The sequence below is a fragment of the Coturnix japonica genome, chromosome 1 (genome assembly GCF_001577835.2).
Source record: "Coturnix japonica isolate 7356 chromosome 1, Coturnix japonica 2.1, whole genome shotgun sequence".
In the NCBI taxonomy this organism is placed as follows: domain Eukaryota; kingdom Metazoa; phylum Chordata; class Aves; order Galliformes; family Phasianidae; genus Coturnix; species Coturnix japonica.
Window position 1 is genome coordinate 163,319,561 of NC_029516.1, and position 19,990 is coordinate 163,339,550.

General features: G+C 42.9%; 1 protein-coding gene across 1 annotated transcript; it reads left to right on the plus strand.

Moving 5' to 3' along the window:
* The first annotated feature begins 3,614 nt into the window (after positions 1-3,614).
* Positions 3,615-19,434, plus strand: TMEM123 (transmembrane protein 123). The gene is made up of 6 exons (XM_015852266.2): positions 3,615-3,764; positions 7,882-7,953; positions 10,015-10,068; positions 14,044-14,265; positions 15,612-15,765; positions 17,526-19,434. The coding sequence occupies exons 1-6, from the start codon at positions 3,695-3,697 to the stop codon at positions 17,548-17,550; spliced, it is 597 nt and encodes a 198-aa protein (XP_015707752.1). The 5' UTR covers positions 3,615-3,694; the 3' UTR covers positions 17,551-19,434.
* Positions 19,435-19,990: the final 556 nt, after the last annotated feature.

Consider the following 19,990-nt stretch of genomic DNA (forward strand, 5'->3'; position numbering starts at 1 on the left):
AGAAAACCAAATAGGAACCATCTGAACGAAATGGAGACAGACAAATTAATCTCTGAGTCACATCAGTGTAAGTCCAGAAAGTCTCCAGTGATATTTATGAAAGCTTCCCTGGACTGAATCCAGGTAATGTGAAATATAATTAATCCCATCCTACAGATAATAAAAACACATCCGGATGTTTTGGTGTTTTTTTTTTTCCCCATACTGTAAAGTGTTAACATGGAACTTTTTTTGTCCACTCAAATGTACTTCAGTACGATCAAAAAGTGCCACATTCCCTTCCCTTTCCATTTTTTCTGAAGGGTAATGTACAGAAAATGAGTCTACTTTGGGGAAGAGAAAGAACTTCCATGTATATCTTTCAGTCATGTGAAGGCGAAACTATGACTTACTAGACTGTCCAAAATTATGAAATTTGTTCAGCAAAAAGGGACTTTGCCTGATTTTCATTTCTTCCATTGACTCAGATGTAGTCAGAAGTTTTCTAGTTCTGCTCAAGGAGAGATGAGGTTTTATCTCACTTTCGTTTTTCCTCTCAGAGGAAACAAATACAGATTGGTTAACACTGACTAAACAGATTGACAGTCTGGTCAGCTCTGGTTCTCAACTCACTTAAGGGCAGATTTCTGCAGAGTCTGTGTTAAATCTGCAACACCAAGAATCATGAATTAAAGTTACACTTGCCAGTATTTCAGCAAAATATTTTGCATGTTCCTGTATTTTCCCAAAGAGAAGCACTTTGCTGAGTTAGCAATGTTGCTTTAACTCTGATATCTCAGAATATAAAAGCAACAGGATTTATGAAGCAACAAGTCATCTATTATGTTTGGAATAAGACCTTTGGGGTGGGTAATAAAACCTTTTACAAGATGGATCCAGACACAGCAGACATCAGACTAAGTACAGGCTGGGAATTTCTGTTCTGGGTGTAACCTAACAATGTTACTCAAGCACTGTGAGAAAGGAAGACAGCTGATAAAGTACATCAACAGGAGAGATGGCAGTCTCATTTATGAGATATAGGAAAATTATAGTGATTGAAACTTTCACTTAGTAAATACTGAGCCTACATTTTTCAGTAGTTTCCACTGTTACAAACAGAATCACAGAATCACAGAATTATCAAGGTTGGAAAAGACCTAGAAGATCATCTATTCCAGCTAAATCATATTCCTCAACACCAAACATCCAAGGTTCTTGAAACTCCCATGGGTCGGTGACATACCACCACGGCAGTGCATTCCAATGCCTGACTACCCTTTCCGAGAAGTAATACTTCCTAATGTGCTATCACCTCAGCAAAATGGCTACAACTGTGCTTAGCCAGCAACCCCATTTTTGTCACAGACAACAGCAAGAAGGTACCTACCTTGAACTCCTTCCCACTCATCACCAAAGTATCTGTGAGCTTTCAGTATAAACTGAAGTCAAAATAAGGAGTCCGTTGCACTTGATTTTCATTAGTTGCTTTGAACTTTGTAGAGAAATTGCTGTATAAAAGTGTACTAACAATGTTACTCAGACATCTTGAGAAAGGAAGACAGCTAATAGAGATGTCAGACTATGGAAGTGAACTTCTGTGGAACAAGAATGAAATGACCTGTCTGGATGTCATGGCCATGAGTGCACTAATAAGCCCAAACTGATAACAACAACAAACCCTGGGACTTCCATCCACATGCTCTCTGCTCATTCATCCAGAGCTCAGTTTCACCTCAGGCCTGCCTTTATTGACTGATAGTGCGAACAGCACCATGTTCTGCCCCCTAGATTGACCTTGGGCTTATGTCACAGCCTTGCTCCTGAGCCATCTCCTGCCATTCCCAGCTGGACTCCTTGGATTCAGCTCATCATCATGTCTCAGATTGTTGTCTGACCACCATGTAACCAGGGCTTCTCACTCTCTGGGATTACACCCTGGTCTCCAAGCTCCTGCCTGTGCTGCTGTCACCCCTTGCACACAGTCGTCTGCTCCAGGGGTAGCCCCATTCTTGCTGCTCCCTGAGAAAGAATACTGCATGCAAGATTAGGAAGAGAAAAAAAAACCCTCACCAACTCTAGTTTTATTACAGAATCTGGATGGGGAATCATTAATTAGTCTGCGCACCAGGAGATGGTAACTTCCACTAGATTTTCCCAGCACATTTTCTTCTACTTAGCGTAAGAACAACTCCCTTCCACCCCCAGGTATAACTGTTCAGAATTCACATCCTGCAGGGCTATGAACACCCAGTGGAATGAGATCACGATCAAAACAACAAGCACCAAATTTTCCAGCACCTCCGTCTCTATACAGTAAAGAGCCTGTACTGACTTTCATCACATCTCAGTTCCCGCTAACTCATCACTTCTACTGCAGTTATGTACCTATCTCTCATGACGTCATTGCTCGGTGTAGTCTGACTGCTCTTCTGAAGATACACAAGTTGAGCAACGTCAATTAGGCCAGTCCCAAAATTGTTTCCAGTCTGTCCTAAGCCTGATGCCTGCTGGAGTTGTGCAAGAGCTGAAGGACTTGCATAATTAATACTTTGCCCTCTAGATACTTATCTCAGTAGAAAACTCTCACTACAGCTTTGTTCTTACAACTAGAAGCCCTTAACAACAGATGTATTTTTACCTTTATTGGAGTTAGGATGGCTGCAGGTAATATTCCTGCTGTCATCACAAAGAAAAGCTTTGGAGGATCAGTTCAGAAAATTCACAGGAAAAAAAAATGCATGTTGATCTTCTGATACCTTAGTCAGGAGCACTGGGTAGGAAGCAGAGAACAGAGGCATAAGAAAACCCTATAGGTATAACACACATTATTTACACCAAATGCAAAACCATTGTTCAAGATTTTTGTTCACCACTCTATGAGACTTACAGAGTGAATGTGTGTAGCAGGGTCATGTAGGAGGTGAGACAGGGCTTAAGCAGTACCTAAACTCAGCTTCACAGCTGGGTCTACTGTTTCATAGTCTCATAGTCTCGTGTGGTTTGGAAGGGACCTTAGAGATCATCCAGTCCAACCACCTGGGATTCGAGCCTCTGTGTAGCAGAGCGGCACTTCTACCACTTGGCCAAACAATCCACTTGTTTGGACAGGCCCCTCCTCTGTGCCTTAAATGCTGTGCTTGGCATGCAAGTATCTCCGTGCTACAGTGAACATGGAGGTGTAGTATTAAACATCCTACTGTGCTTTTGAGAAAGACCCACATTTAAAGCATTTTCCATATTAGACTACAGTCTGGAGCAGCACATGCAGTTATTTCCCCTTCCTTTCTAGCTATTTTAATATGTAAGAACTTAAAATCATAGAATAGTTTATGTTGGGATGGATCTTACATCCCACCCAGACCAACCCCCTGCCATGGGCTGGCTGCCCCCCACCAGCTCAGGCAGCCCAGGGCCCTTCCAGCCTGGCCTTGGGCACCTCCAGGGTAGTAGTTGATTTCACATATAACGCGGGATAAGTTTGTCCAAGCACGTGGGGAACTTCAGGACCCCACTGAGGCCTTAATTCCTGTTACTGACGTCTCGAAGCACGACCAGCCCCAGCCCCACCCCCATGGCTGCGCCGAGCCGCTCCGGTCGGGCTGTGCCGCCGCTGCCGCCCCTCGGTCCCGCCCAGCCCCGCTCCGCCCCTCGCGGACCGGCATCGCTCGGCGTGCTGCAGCCGTCCCAGCACCGCCCGGCTGCCTCCGAGGCCATGCGGCTTTTCTTTCCCGGCGCTGCTTGCGCGCTGCAGGCGGTCACGCTGCTTTTTCTGCTCGGCCCCCGTGAGTAGCGTTAGCGTGGGACGGGCGGGCTGTGGGGCGATGCTCGTGGCCGTGGGAGCGCTGTGTGTTGCGGGGCTGCGGCTCGGGGCGGCGGGCCCTGGGCCGGGAAGTTGTGTGCCGCGCTGTGGTGGGCTCCGCTCGGTTCCCTGTTGGCGCTGCGCTCCGTGTGGTGTGTGGTGAGAGCCGGGCTGCCCTGCCCGCTGCCCTGCCCGCCCTCGGGTGATGTCCTGGCGGGTCCCGCTGCCTTCCAGCCCCGCTGTTGGGTGGGCGGTGCGCTGTGTCGCGTTGCCCTGCTACGGCAGCACATCCGCTCGGTGACTGACTCGCTTTCACGAGCCTGGTTCGGGTGGCAGAGGACCACGTTCAGGAGATAAACAAAGTGCGCTCGGATGGAAGGCGAGATGCAGAAATCCGAGCTGTTAGTGCTGCCCTTTCTAAGGCTGGAATGCCCCGTACCGTACATCGCAGCTTTCTAAAGTAAAGATGGGAAGAAAAAAAGAGAAAAGAAGGGTACCAAAATTAACTTGAATGAAAGAACGTTATTGTACTAAAAAGAAAGCTTTTTTGAAAGGCTTTTTAAAAATATATTTGTAATGTATGTACCGCCCTACTGGGATGCTGGCATCCCTGTGCTGTGCCAGGCTGACACCTCTCCCTATACAGCTGGGCCTCAGCTGCCTTTGGCTCTGTGGCTCTGCCCCTGTGCGCTGTGGCTGCCCCCAGGGCAGGGCCCAGCTCACCAGCACAAGGCACTCGGATGTACTCCTTCCATCACACCTGGTTGTGTGGTCTCCATTATAATCTGCTCACAAAAACCGTGCCCTTTTGAGGCTCCCTTCAATGCACCTGCAGAGATATTGGCTGTAGGGTGGGACGAGAAGCCCCACAGAAGTCCTTGTGTTTGGATGCGCGTGGTTAGAACACAGCTGCTTTTGGGTTGGCCTCTACTTACTCAGAAGCTGAAGTTCGTGTTGGTTTCAGCAGCGGTTCCCATGCTTCACTAGGAGTGCTGCATGAGAAACTGTGAAACTCAGCAAATAGTGTGGCATTAAAGTGGCAGCAGGTATGTCCTCACTGGTGTTAAGCTTTTAGGGCCAACTGGTTATTTCCATATAACGCTATTCTTTTACTCTGCTAGAAACTTTGTTTCTGTGTCAGGTCAATGGAAGAAACACCAAAATATTATGGTTTACAAAAATCCTTCCCACTGTTCTGGGTGAGCTGTAAGGTCCAACTCAAACCACTCTGTGGTTGTGTGATCTTAGTGAGGAGACACAAGGCAGCCCACCCCATCCAGCTCATTCAGAAGACAGCTCCAGCACCTCCTGTGAGCCCACCTGCACAGAGCTGCTCCTGAGACCAGAAAAAAGCAGCAGTGTTGCCTCCAGGCCTGACGATGACTGTGGTGTTCTGGATGCCTCTGTACTTGGTTTAAATCCTTGCATGGCAGCAAAAGGTCTAGTTGTGTCTCAGACTCAAACTGACTGAAGCTGAGTATGTTACTTTGATCCCTGCTGTTTCCATGAGCATCTGCGTAATGGTTTCTTTTGCAAGACTGTGAAATGGATTTCACAACACTGAGGCATAGCAACCTGTCCACATTGCTGCGGAGATAATCCTGTGTGATCTCTGTGCCGGGCTCATGCAACAACCTCCTGTTAGCTCAAGGCCGCTTCAAAAATCGGTATCAAAATCCCTTGTTGAGCCAAGGGAAAAAGAAACACGGAGCGTCTGGATAGCAAGTCTTGGGATTTACAGCTTGTCAGCATTGCCTGTTGCAATGCATCTAGGGCCTCTGGGTAGTTCATGTTTTAATCTCCAGAACTGGAGTTTCATCTGTTCCCAATGGCAGTCAGGGCGTGCTGGGGGTGCTGGTGTTCCTATTGCTGCTGTTACCGCTCCAGCTCTGTGACTTGTACGCGTTTGGATTGATCAAAGGCTGCTGTGCCAGCACGGATCTTTGCAACAAGCTGTGCGCTGTCAGTGCTTCCCTACTTCGCTGTTGTTATATTTAAACTAACAGAAGCAGAATGGCTTAGAGATAAACCTACGTCCTTACCTGCTTTGCATCAAACTTGAAAAGGAAAGGTTCCCAGGTACAGTTGGGATGACATCCACAAAATGAATATGTAAAGCTACGCTTAGAAGAAAACACGAGTCCCATTCCAACATCGTTCTGGAGCGCTGGGTTTAGTTAAGCCTGGGTATAAAGCCTGAGAATGCTCAGAGATGTGCTTGTCTTCTCTGTGAGTGAGTGAGTGAGCAGACAACCCCATTTCACACCAGGAACTGCCCGAGTCGTGCTGCTGTTGGTGTGTGGGTCTCCTGCCAGGCTGCACCTGCAGGGGGCTGCAAGTCAGAGTGTGCCTCAGTTGCAGGTCCCATTTCTAACATTAAGGGCTCGTGGGAACTACCGCTGTGTTGGTGTTTTCAGCATACGCTGGAATTACGTCCACTTAAAATTACATCCTGTTTATTTTCATTGCTCACCTCCATCTTTGTATCCGAACTGGAAGCTGCCTTCCAGCCGTAAAGCTGGAGGAGCTGTGTAGATTCTGCCCTTCTTGAAGTTTGTGTCTCCAAATTGTCTCAGGCTTACAACTTCATGTGCATCAGAGAGGCCCTGAAAGTGCTTGGTGCAAGCAGCTGTGCTGTGGTGTCTGACAGGAAGGATGCCTGCCTGCAGTGCACCCAACCAGCCGCAGGCACTGCTGTCTGTAGCTGCACCTGTGCTTGACCTTGAGGAGTAGGAGGCATGGAGCTGTCTGATGAAAAGGCTGCTTGTCCCTTTCTCTGTCCTTTTCTGGTATCTGGAGCTTCGTTGCGTTGCTGGAATCAGGCACTTCCTTGGTTCAGATCTGTCTCATCGTAAAGAATGAACACAGATATTTTTTTCTCCGCTGAATCGCAGTGCATGCAAACATCAACAGATCTTTTTCACCTAGGATTTCAAACCCCAGCCTCATCCTGTGGCCTCAAGAGCCATATCTGCTCATGCACAGCGCTTCTGCACTGCCATGGCTATGCAGAAGGGTGTAATGCTTCTCTCTCTGCTGTGACCCAGGATATCCTTCCAGTTTCCCTGGCTAAAGCCTCCTGGTCTCCCCCGTGACTTATGTACATCTGGGATACTAAAACCACTGTTTGAGGATGGAGAGCAGCTTGGAAATGGTGGTGGTTTCAGATTCTCTCATTCTCACCTGTCCTGTTCACTTCCACATGTTCCAAAGTGGCATACCCTTTACACTACCCCTTCTTAAGATGTCTGTATCTGCTGGAGCAACTGCACATTAAACCAAATTAAGAAGCTTAGCAGTTTTGGTTCAAAAAATATAATAATAAATATATCTTTGAAGCTGGGTGAGGTCTTGATCCCCTCTAACTTCTGTGTTGTCCTCCAGGGAGCCCATTCTGCTGACTGAGCAGGGAAGGGCATTGCATGTTCTCATTTGTATTTACAAGCTTTATCAGTCTGAGCTCTTTCTTCAGAATATGATCAGAACTAAACAGTGCTGGACAATGGTAGGATCCACAACTGATCTTGCAGGTGTGTGAATGCCAGGCTTTGCATTCCGTGTGGTTTATGTTTACATCTTACTGCTGCAGTGCAGGACCAGGCCTGAGGACAGACCCATCAGGCCTCTAATACTCTTAACAGTATGATATCCATGTAGGGAAGAAGCAAGCACTTCTCTGCCTTCAAAGGCCTTATAGGAAAAGGTTTACATGAGAAGTTATCTTTCTTCTGCCGTAGATATTGTGGATCATATATAATTACTGAAGGACGATGACTGATTTCTTCCTCTTACTTCTTTCAGTCTCCTTACATCTCGAGGAAGAAGAGAACTCTGTGTCAATGGGGAAGATAAAGCAGGGGATGGGAAGGAGTTCTAGTTCATGTGATGGTTGGATAGTGTGACCTTTGTCATTTGTGATGTGCTGAGAGCAGGCTGTTGTGGTACCATGTTTGTATAGCACCGTTACCTAATTCCTACCCACAGTACCTTAGTCATGTAGATGCTCAAAGTGGCAGTTTCTATACTAACCACTTTTTTTTCTCTTCATGGAACTAAAACACCTCAACTAAACTATTTTATTATTATTATTATTTTTTAAGTTGGAAATGCCTTCGCAGAGCTGAACGTCACCAACACAAGCTCTAATGTGACTTCATCCCCTGTGGTGCAAGGTAATACTCTGGCACTTCTTTTCATGTGCTTCAGTAGTGCTGAGAAAAGCGATGCATATTACTGCATGGATTAAACTGCCTGGTAATGGTTTAGCTTTTACTGGTCCGTGAACAGCAGTAGTACAGGATGGAGGTGCTCTGACTGTCATGTTGATTTGCTGACAACTGAAGATATTTAGGAGAAACAGCATAAACCAAGTCAGTTCTCATGCCCTTAGGTACCCTGCAGCAACAGGATGTTGCTCGTTGCTGGAGAGGTTGAACAAAATGAGAAAACTTTATGTGTTGAACTAGAAATATCTGCCAGCATCAATTTACAGTTAAAAAGAGAAGCAAGTAGAAAGCCTGCCAGGCTGTTATTTTAGTGCTACTGACAGAAAGACAAGGCTCTTGTTCATTTGAATATTAATATCAAAATGGATTCCAGATTTCCTGTGCTTGAGCTTCTTGTTAAAGCACGTGTTTGATTCAGTGTGATGTCTTTTGACTGTATTAAGGTGCGTGCCTTTAAGCAATGCATGAAGTTTAAGCCACCCATGCAGAAGGGATTTTCCCTGAGTCACTTTTACTCTGTGTTCCTCTGCTCATCCCATTTTGCTTGGACAAGAAATGGGATGAATAGCCGATGACAACAGACAAATAGCTCGTTGACTCACTCTGTCATTGTACTGATTGCATCAGTGACTCTCACCCAAATTCCAAGGTGTGCATCTTCCTTTCACCTGTTTGAGCATGCAGTCCGTGTCCAGATGTGTTCCAAAGGCTGCAGAAACAAGAACTCAGAACCTGAGGAAAACCCAGAGCTGTACAGCTAGAGCACTGGGCCAGGGTGAACAAGGTTCGGCCCCAGCTGTGTCTGTGGCTTATATAGATATAAAAAGCAAAGTATCCAAGGAAGAATGTGTTTGTAATTGTAGAATTGTAGACCGTTTATCCAAGTCAGTTACATCTGTAACTTAATATCTCAGGTATCAGTATAAACATTGTGGGTTTAGTTCTCAACTCCGGAGCTAGTTGACAATAATTATACTTCAAAAATATATATATTCTTCTCCTTTCCTCCCCCTCTTTTACAAATGTTGCATTGCTTCTTACGTCTGAGCTTGTTTATAACCTGTGCAATTGCAAGGAGAGCTGACAGTGCTGTTCTGGAGCAGACTATTTCAGCATTGAGAACAGAAGATCCTTCCAAAGGAGATATGCCTGCTGCTTGGCACTGCTATTCTTGTTGTCTTTTATGTTATGCTCTTTGTTTTCCAGCCGTGACGAAAAGCAGTAGAGCTCCTGCCAGGTTGATAACACCAGCAGTGTAGGAGGGTGCTGTAAGAAACCCGTTACTTCAGAGGAAAGAATGATCGTGTGCATCTCCAGTGCAGAGCTGGAGGGAGGGATGTGAGGGTGGTGGCTGTTGCAGGAGTGGGAGTTTCAGAGCAACCCCAGAGGTCACTGCTAGGCAGAAAAGGCTGCTGGCCTTTAGGAAGTGTTGAAGAGGTTTACAGCAACAAGGACACTGAGAAATGGAAGTAGCATGAGTAGGAAAGCAAATACGAACAGTCTCTGGAAACAGGTGTGTTTGCAGGAGCCCTATTGTGTAGAGACAGCATGAGCCAACATAAGGCTTCTTCACAGGCTGTCAGTCCATCCCTACATCACAACAGTGAAATGTCACCAAAATGAGCCCAGTGCATAATTGAGATGCTGCAAAATGAAAGAAAAGGTTGAGGGACAGGAAATGAAACTGAAATGGGGGAATAAAAACTGGAAAAAAACTAACACTTAAGTAGGTCAGGAGTCAGTGACAACGTGGTTGATACAACAGCTGGTTTAGCACATAGAGAGCAAATAGGAGATGAAGCTTTTCATAAAGTGTGGCTATATTCTTGCTGCAATCAAGTCTGTGTGCATTTTGCAGAAGGATAAAACTACGTGGATTGAGATGGAATGCTCTGCTTTATTCTTGCTTAAAGCCTGCAAACTTGGAGCATTGTGCTGTTGGTACTTTATAGTAACTTAAAGTTAATATGAATATATATATTTTTTGCTTTCTTTTGTTTCTTGAAGGAAATAGCACTTCGTCCAGTCTCTCTGCTGTGCCAACCACACAGTCTGCAGCAGGTACGTATGTTCATCTGCCTGTTATTATGAGCCTAGAAGCTCCAAAACTACCCCCAGACCATACTGAATTCTAAAGAAATATCCATGAGAAGTGGTTATTTGGGAAAGGCTTTTTCCTTTTGGGAGGTAGAGGTGCAACATAAAATAATTAAGAGATAATAATAAATAAGAGATGCCATAGAATGTCATAGAAGATCAAGAATCAAAAAATAAAGCTACAGGAAATAATTCAAAAGAAGTGGGGTCATCATTAATGTTGATTCTTTCTCACTTCTTCCATTTTTGTGGAATACAGCTGAGTATGTTGTTGTTTAAACACTGCGTATCTGTTTAATCATGTTTCACAGTAAATAGATTTAGAGTAAAATGAAAGCATTGGGGCTTGTGTTTCAACAATAAGACTGTTTCCTTTTAGGTAAAGTTCATGGCACCTTACACAGTAGAAACTAGTCTTTCTGGATCTCTTAGCACAGAACATTGCAGTTCAAGTGAGACATAAGCAGCTGATCTGGGACAATCTGTCATGGTTATTTTTGCATTGAGTATTTTACCATCACAAAAAAAAACCTACAGGTAAAAATGATTTCTCAAGGCAGTACTGCTGCAACTGTGATGCTCCGACATAAGTAATGTGTTTACAAAACACATCTTTGTCGAAAGAAGAAACATCTTTGTCACATCAGCTGGTAGAGGTTGCAAGTGGGTTTTTGACCTGAGACACAAAGCTGCAGGTTATCCACCTGGATTTGCAGCTTTCCGCCCCTTGGCTCTGTTGATGTGGGATTATTATTTAAAAATAAAAAAGGAAAAATTTAAGAAAATGATTTTGTGGAAGAGCTTGTGCAGGCATATTTTACCACATCAGCAGAGGCTGGGTAAGAATTAATGTCGTGCAGTCATTCAGTCTGTGATGCACAGATAAAAGGTTGGTTTTGAGAGAAGAAAAACAGGTTCCATGCGTGAATTGGGTCCCCTTTGTGCAAAAAGCCCTATGAAAGCAGGGCAGAAATGTCGTGCCTACCCTAAGGTACTGTGTGCATTTGTGGAGTTTTATGCTGATCCTATGTCCCGGGTAAGTCATTGCATTTCCAGTACAGCCCTCACTTCGTGTCTCTGCCATATGCAGATAACCTGAGCTAACCTGATTTGCTTGCAGTTCCATTAAAACTCACATCAGTGGAGGGAAAAAAAAAACAAACCAAAAAAAAACTTTGCAGAGACTTTTGTATAGCAAGGAAGTGGTGCAGTTTCTCATTCCATTGCCTGCAGTATATACCAGTTTAGGCATGCCTTGCTCACAAAGTGGAGAGATTTTGGTAATCCCCTTGTTGCCTTAAGGTCTTCCTCGTGTGCAAAGTCACTGTAAAACACAGGTGTTTAATACACCCTCTGCTCCAGCCCTGACTATGGACTTCTGGCAGAGGTCTGAGCTGTACTGTAAGAAGCAGCCTGAGCCTGTATGCTACCAGCCTAACAGATACTGTGCCTTGCTTCACCCGATTTACAGTTCACATCCTTCTTTTCTTTTTTTGGCTTTTTGTTGTTAGAAACTTCACAGACGTTAAGACAGTCCACACCCATTTTGATAATCTCTCTAGAATAAAGAGTGCCAGGTTTATTACTGGATGCATATAGCTGGGTAATCTTGCTTAGTCTCTGCATTTCATGGCAAGAATGAAAATCTCGTTGCGTGGGAAGATAATTTTCTGTGAAAAGGAGAGTGCTTATTTTATGAAGACATTCAGTAATAATTACTCGTGTGCTCTCACAGTGCTTGTGCAGCTTGAGAAGTTAGTTACACAAAGAGTATTGCATGGTGCTAAGAATTATCATTACACTGTACATGTAGCTCAAATGGCTATAAGATAGGTCGGGTACTTTACAAAAGAAGATAACTGTCTCTTAAAAATTGTCATAAACCTGAACTGTGCTCCTGGCTTGCATCCTTTGTAAGCAGACAAAATAACTCGTACAGCCTGGGTGTGTTTAGCATGACGTTCAATGAAGCACAGCTGGTCTTTTGGGGAAAAGTAATTAGGGGAATAAAAGATAAAAGGACAGATGTTCCTAGCAAATGTTCTTTCATCTTAACTGTGTTGGTGAAATAGTATGAGTAAGGTTTTTTAAAGACAAAGCAGAACAGATTGGAGCCCAATTCATGTCAACTTCCCAAACTTCCCACATGCCTCTGAAAACCTCCCACTGATGTTCTGAAATGACTGGCACTAAATATATCACAGAAGATAACTCTGTAGAAGATAACCAGATTTTACTTTTAATACATGTTATATTACCAAGTGCTGTAATTTTATTAGTGATCTTTTTTTCCCTTCTTCATAAGAAAGTAATGGGGAGTCATCTCATGACTGTAGATGGTTTCCAAATAGATTTCTATTTCCTACATTGAGGAACTATTGGATGTTTATGAATGGTTGTATGTTTGGGGAGTTTGCCTGCTAGTATTAAAATGTGCCCTGAACTTTATCTGATGTATCTTACACATGCTTCATAGAGGAACTGAATTTCCTAATTGTAACAAGGTAAGCACAGCGTGGTTCTCCATCTGTCCCGTCTAATGAATGTTCATTTCATGCTGTCACCTAGAGCAAAGTACAAGGATAACATCAAAGAGGAAGATAAATCATATTTGCTGAGGGGGGGGGGAAGGTATTGGGCTGTTTCAGGAGTTTTAATGTTAAATGACCCAGAAAAGTGGCTTACAGGCCTCCTCTTTCTGAACATTTACGTTGTATCAGTGTTTGCTTTTTCATGTTTTTGGCATCCATGCCTGTATTGTAAGTGGTGAAACCAAAGTCTTAGCAAGGACAGCATTCTATGCATGGCTTCCTGCATTTTAGACTATGTTTACAGGAAGAACATTCTTTGGAAGCATTACTGATGTACAAAAAAACAGAAACTGAATATCAGGTTTGCTGCAGGACTGAGATGAAACTGTCCTTTATGCCAGCACTCCAAGTTTTAGACAGTTTCAGGAGAACACCAGTGTAATTGGAGGGTTGAATCCGCATAATGAAAAGCCTTGATGGTGTCTAAAAATGAATCCAGACTGAACAAGGCTGTAGAAATAACACAGCAGTAGACAATGCAAAGGGACCTTTTTCACCATAGAATTATTTTATGTGTAGGAGCTGTTTGCCTTGTATTATCTGCTTTGAGAGATTTCAGTTGCATGAGATTTCATGTTTCTCATTAGTTCCTTAAAAAATAGGTAATTTGCTTATGATTATTCTAGCTGGCTGCCTTCTATTAATACTGCTAGTGTTTTGCTATAAATATCAATCTCTATTGTTGCTCTTGCATTTTGTTATATGGTACTTCTGTTCTGAACAGTTTGTTGCTTTAAGGGAGGAGGAAAGAGGAAATGTTAGGTAAAAGCAGAATAAAAGTTAAAGATGTTAGATATCAACCGAACTTGTGAAACAACATTCCAGTCATCCACTTCAACCTCAGCAAAAGTCTGCTACAAAATAAATGCTACAAGATAGCAGACTTTGTTTAGTTGAATTCTCACCATGTGTGGAAATGATTTTGACTGCTGAGTTTAACATATATAAGTTTAAATACACACAACCTTAATAAAATCACTGTCTTTCAAAGGTAAACTAAAATTAAATCACTACAAAAATATTCTAAGTCGGGAGTGATTCTACAGACTTGGATAGTGTTACCAAAAGACTTGATACTTTCAGAGATTACTGAATATGGTCCAGGTTTTATTTAAGGCCTTTCCTTAAAGCTGCTCCTTAGCTTGAGCCCTAGAAATAGGAGTTAGGCCTTTCCAAAGCAAGGGAGCTGGGGAAGAGCTTGTGTGCAAACCTAGCAGTCCATGCAGTTATTTTTTCATTGTTCTGTCATTCTGTGTGGGTATGACAGATGGACAGATGTTATGTTAGTGAGTTATGCCCTCAATTAATTTTCTGTTTTTCTGAATGATGTCAAATGAAAAATTCCCAGGTACGCCCACCAGTGCCGGCCATCCCACCAATGCCAGCCATCCCACCAGTACCAGCCATCCCACCAGCGCCAGCCATCCCACCAGCACCACTGCACATGTCACCGTTCCTCCTCAGCCCGCTGAAACCAACCAGACAGGATCAACTACAGCTTCATCAGTCACATCATCACAAGTGAATGTTACAGTGACCACTTCTAAGATTTCTGTCACATCTGTTACAGGTACGTTCACACTTCCACATGTCGGCATGTTGTCCAATTCTATACACTAGTCTCATTTTACAGTAGGTGTAGTAAAGGGAATATATTTGCATGCTGAAAAGCAAGAACAAGTTTTTTAGTTGGCCACAATGATGTTTTTCTGTCGCACCACGTACTTAATAAGGCTTCACTTAACCTGAGTGACCTGAAATATTTAAGAAAATAATACAAATGCAAGTAGCGTGGACTGGCAGCCACCAGCAAGGACATTAATGGTGTTGGGAGAAAGCCTGTTCATTAAAAGTGTTGGCACTAGGCTTTTGAGTACCACTTCAGTACTTCTTCCATTCCCCCTTCTACAGTATATATGAACACATCTTTACTACTTCCTCTGTCTCATCTGCCCGATGGCTTTAAAAGTGTCTGGCTTGGTAGGGAGGCTGAGCTCTGTTTGCCCCATTTGCAGCAATGTAGTTACATTTATTCCTAATGGAGAATGGGTTATGACTGTGGATGGTTCATACTTCATGTATAAGTTGTCAGGTACGCTTTGACAATATTCTTGAATACAAAAACAATAACTGTAGAAATCATTCTTTCCTTGCAAATAAAACCTTACTGGGTAGGTCAGCAGAACTTTTAGTTGGCCATGTAACTCCCCTTGTGGCAAGTACAAACAGGTGCAAACTGGGTCATCATGTGGCAGATGAAACCAGTTTTCACGTAGAAACTAACAGGTTATATCTGAAGTCAATATTTATCTGTGTCAGTATTTGATCTTTGGGGGACACTTGTGTTGGGCTATGGCTCTGAGCTCAGTCTAGCTGCTTCTAGCTGCAGAATGAGGCTGCATGCCCACGAGACATACACTAGAGCAGCCAGCAACTCATCACCACCAAAAGTACTTCACTGCTATCACTTAACTGTCCTGGCTGACATGGTGGTTGTTGGACCCTCTGTAGGCTGACCCATGTTCATCTGAGTCAAAGCAGCTTCATTTTAGGCTGGGTAATTTCAGGCCAAGTAAGTTAAAAAGGAAGATCTGAAAAACATGAGACCTGATGTAAAGGGGCAGCAGATGTGGAAGGAGGAGAGAGCAGGGGAAAACAAGGGAAAGAGGAAGGTGGAAAGGAGAAGTGGCGATTGCAGTCCTTCAGAGAGAGCAAGCAGATGGATCAGCTGCTCCCACATCACATTGTGGAACTTTAAAAAGTGTTTGTGTGCTTGGCTGTTACCTTGCCAGCTGATCTATGTGAAATTTGTCCAGTTGTCTTTAGATGACGTGTGAGTCATCTGGGGAGGGCAGGACACAAAAGAGTCCCTTGAAACAAATCCTGTAAAAACTGCCTTTTGTTTTCTTCTTTCAGCCACATCAAAATCTGAGACTGTCGTAGCCAGAGCCTCCAGATTTGACGTGGGCAGTTTTGTAGGTGGCATTGTGCTGACACTTTGCGTCCTAGTTATTCTCTACATTGGGTGCAAAACGTACCACTCGAGAAGAGGCATTCAGTACAGAACCATGTAAGTTTCAGAGGCATTGTCCCTACACAATTTATGTGACTTTCTCAAGGGGATTAAGGAGAATATTATTGTAACGTAAATTTATTTAAGAGATTTAACTATGATACTGTCTTTCATCCCTCCAGTGTCTCCTCATTATTCTTATGTCTCTCTTCTGTGTGCTTTTTTTTCCTGTGATTTAGTATAGAATTACTATTTTTAGGAGGCCTTTGTCTGTCAGCTATTTCAAATGAAGTCACTGTGGTTACTACATGTGTTCTTTCTTCATTTTCCGGTTTGTTCAGTTTTCCTTCCCTCACCATACCCCTATTACAAGACTTAGCCTCCATCCATGCCAGCTGTGACAGAGTGTCATCATGGATGATGCTTTCTTCTGTACTACAGCTTTATAAAAGAATTGTCCCACAGCTGGGGTTCCTTTTAGACCTTTGCTCTGCTCTGTGTGATACAAACTGGATTTTTTTCGTGGCTGGTACTTGCTTCAATAGCTTGATGCCAGAAGTATTTCTTACATATGCATATGTGCATTCTTTCACCCTAACTTGCTAGCACTGTAAATATTTCTGCCATCTTCTATGCCCTTTGTGCACTGATTGTTTACAACATTGTTTGTGAGATGTCCACTATATTTGCTAAGCATCTGATTCTTATGATACTTTTTCCTCGTTTGTCTGTTCACTCGTTGCCCTCACTCCATCCCCCAGCCTATTGTTCCTGAGATTTAGATGACACTTTATTGGAACCCTTTTACCATCTCTTTCATATCACGTCTTACATACCTCCAAGTCTGAAAAGCCATTTCAAAGCCAGACATGTCATATTCCACTTTCCCAAGTCACAACATTGAAACAATTATTTCTTTTCACAAAAAGCATGCAGCTGGCAATAGAGCTGTTATTCACATTCTTAGAGCTCAGTATTTGATTGTTACTAATGTGAACAGGGCAGCTGGTTTATTTCTAACATTTATTTTTTACTGGTATTTTGTTCCATAAAATTATATGCACTGAATATTCTTCAAGTGCTCTAGAGAAGTTTGTAAAATCAGGTAGAATTCATTTAACAGAATATAGACATCTGCACCTAAACTAGTTACAGCATTTCTACCACCCTAAAGTACACACTTAAAATCTGCTAGATGAATCAGCCTGCCCACATACGTTTCTATTAAGCCATTGAGGGCAGCTGAGAGTGTTCCACAGAAAAGGTATCGTTTGGCTCCCACCTACAGTCACTTGTTTGTTTTGTGTACACCAGCGACTCTGAGCCTCCTGTGAGCCACAGCGTGCTATGGAGTGTAGGTCCTACAGTGCGCTTTCTTTTCTTGGTTTTCTTTTCAAGATCCTTTAGAAGTTTTCTGTGCGCTTCAGACAACATACAGACAACGCAAGTGGAAAATCACACTTTCAAACATTTTCATATTGACTTCAAGAACTTATTTGCCATTTATACCCAGCTTTACTCAGTTTTATTCCAAGCTTGCCTCCTTGTCCCAGGCTTAGTTTAAGCACTGTGAATTCTTAAAACTAGGTTGCTGTTCTTATCCAGTATCATCCATCATTTGAAGCAGCTTCTTTTAACTGAGGTGATGTCCTCAGGCTCAGAGAGGCCTGCAGTGCCTGGACTAACATGTACTTGGCTCTTCTCAGCAAGATGGCTTTTGTTGACAGAGTAACCCTCTTGGCAGCAGTTAGGTGGCAGTTTATTGTACTGACTGATGATCGTATTGCAGAACAGTAATTACTGTGTTTCTATTACAGTGATGAACATGATGCCATCATTTAAAGAGACTTCAGGGAGGATGGTGGTGGAAACCCATCCTGTCCCAGCTGTTTTAGCTTGCTTCTGGAAAACATTCTTCTCATGATTGCAGTCTCTCAGGCTGTTTGTAGGTGTGATCTGCAAAATTATGAGACTCTCCTGCATGTCCTGATTTTTACTTTTTATTTTGCATTAGTTTTGATGAGAACAAAAGGAAGTTGGCACTTTCTTTGAGAGATTATTTCCTTTTTCCAATATTTGTAACCAAATTTAAAGAAACCACATGTTAAGTTGTTTGAAGCTGGACACACAAGCTTCTACAGTAGGTAACTGCTAAACAGTAGACACATCATTAGGATTCTAAGTTAAGTTCAACTCTTTCTTGTCCCCATAAATCCAGCACATGCCATAATGGGCACTGTAGGTTAAATAGGACAGGCTACCTTTGAGACCAGCTGGAATTTCTTGCAAGTAAAGTTTTTTTTTTTCAAATGTTTTGTATTAAATTGTATTTATTTTGAAGTTTGATGTGAACTTCAATTTAGAAACATGTGGGATTGAACACTTCAGTTAATTATTAGGGTAATAAAGGGGCAAGTTTTGCTAACGGTATAGATGAGAAGTACTGTGAAGTTCAGTCATTAGCTCACCAGTGACTCGTAGAGACCTGCCTTTGTAGGCTACATGATGAAACTAGCTGCAGGAACCATGGACAGACCAGAGGTATCCATCCACAACCCCTTATTCTAAATTGGTACTTATAAAATGAAAGCATAAAAATAAAACAGGCTAAGCACCCCATAGCTGCTATTGGATTGTATATCCTAGTGTTCTGCTGAAGATAAAGTCAGAATTTTCCTCTCACAGATATGAAAATTATTGCTGAAGTTATGTTTTCGATTGAATGTGGACATCACTTTGTTTGTGTTTTTTTGTTTTTATTGTGAGGAAGCTGCATGCAACGTTTTGCAGCACTTGGTAAGCATTGAAAGTTACACGGAGAAGTTGAAAATCTATAGGATATCATTTTAGAAGAATATAATCTGGATTTTTGTGTTTTTTTCCTAGACGAAATTCTTCATAGGGCAACAGGGACTCCCTTAGAAACCTCCATTAAGGTCCAAGTGTACCATTCCTGTGCAGGATGGTCGATGCTGATTCCATATCACTGGTGCATTTACACTGAAGTAAACTTACTGCCCTCAGCAGATGATGGGCACGTGATTTACACTGGTGTAGGGAAGAGCAGAATGAGAACCAGGAAACGCTTCTCTGTAGCACCAAGGAATTGCTTTGAGGGCTTGTTGAGGCCCCGTTTGTTACCTGTCACTGGAGATCGGGGTCGGTGTGGTGGCACTTCCCCATCAGGCAGCGCACAGAAGGGAGGTGGTGACACCTGGAAGGGGCTGCTCACAGGCCTGTCAATGGTAGAACATCAGAGGTAGCAGAGCTACAGCTCTGGCACAGATGTATTGTTTTGTTTATTCCTACACGTGTGCTTTCCTACAGTATTACAACGCACATGTGAATCTTATTTTCCTTTTTCATACAGAGTAGTAAAGCTTCGTCTGAGGCACAAATAAGTCCAACAAATCATGACCTTAAGAAACACCAGCCATACACTTGAGATAGGGTTTGTATCCCTGTTCTGTATTGTACTGAGACTGAAATAGGGAGGAGCAGTAACCTGAAGTTTTCCAGTTTTGTTTCATCATGTGTGTGATTATTTCTTTTTTTCTTAATTAATTGCCTTGTTTGGTGAATTTTTATTTCTTTTTAACTTGATGATTGTTCCATAGCATTGCAATTCTTTACCTTTGTAGAAATTAAGGGAATTCAGTGCAACCCCATTCCTGGGATTGCCTCACCTCTGTTGTGCAGATGAATAAAGGAAGTTAAATCTTTGGAGTTAATGTGTCAACTTCAATTGGACTTTTATTTTATGGGATTCTCTTATAAATTCTTCCATCACTCCTACCATCATTCCTACAGTCACAACAATGGAATAAAAGTGTTCACTCTATACTTTCAATGATTGAATACCAGAACTGTGACACTTTTGCCCAGCTCAACCATGTACCATACTTACATTTGGGGGTCATATTTTAGTTGCTAGGCTTTATTTATATGGTAAAGATTATTCAATGCCATTTATAATCTGAGCACCCACCAAGGACACTGTAGAGGTTTGGTTTTAAGAGTGCAGGTGCCTGAGCAATGCTGTTCATGTTCCTCCCTTTCTATTAGGAATCCCTCTGGTGACATGTCACAGAACTGCACTTATGGTGTTACACTTAAAGACCATCACCAGCCGTCAGCTGGTTCCACTCTCACACCACCCAGACATTCATTTTTAATTACTGAAATTCACATTTTATACTTCCATATTAAAAATTATTTTGCTTACTCCCTAATGCAGTCTTGGGGAGTCATCCTCTGACTGCAGAACAGAGCCGCTTCAAGG

Excerpts from the sequence above, each read along its gene's own strand:
- TMEM123 (XM_015852266.2), top strand. The coding sequence starts at position 3,695 with ATGCGGCTTTTCTTTCCCGGCGCTGCTTGCGCGCTGCAGGCGGTCACG. Across the intron at positions 7,954-10,014 it reads TTCATCCCCTGTGGTGCAAG|GAAATAGCACTTCGTCCAGT; the intron begins GTAATACTCTGG and ends TGTTTCTTGAAG. Across the intron at positions 15,766-17,525 it reads GGCATTCAGTACAGAACCAT|TGATGAACATGATGCCATCA; the intron begins GTAAGTTTCAGA and ends TTTCTATTACAG.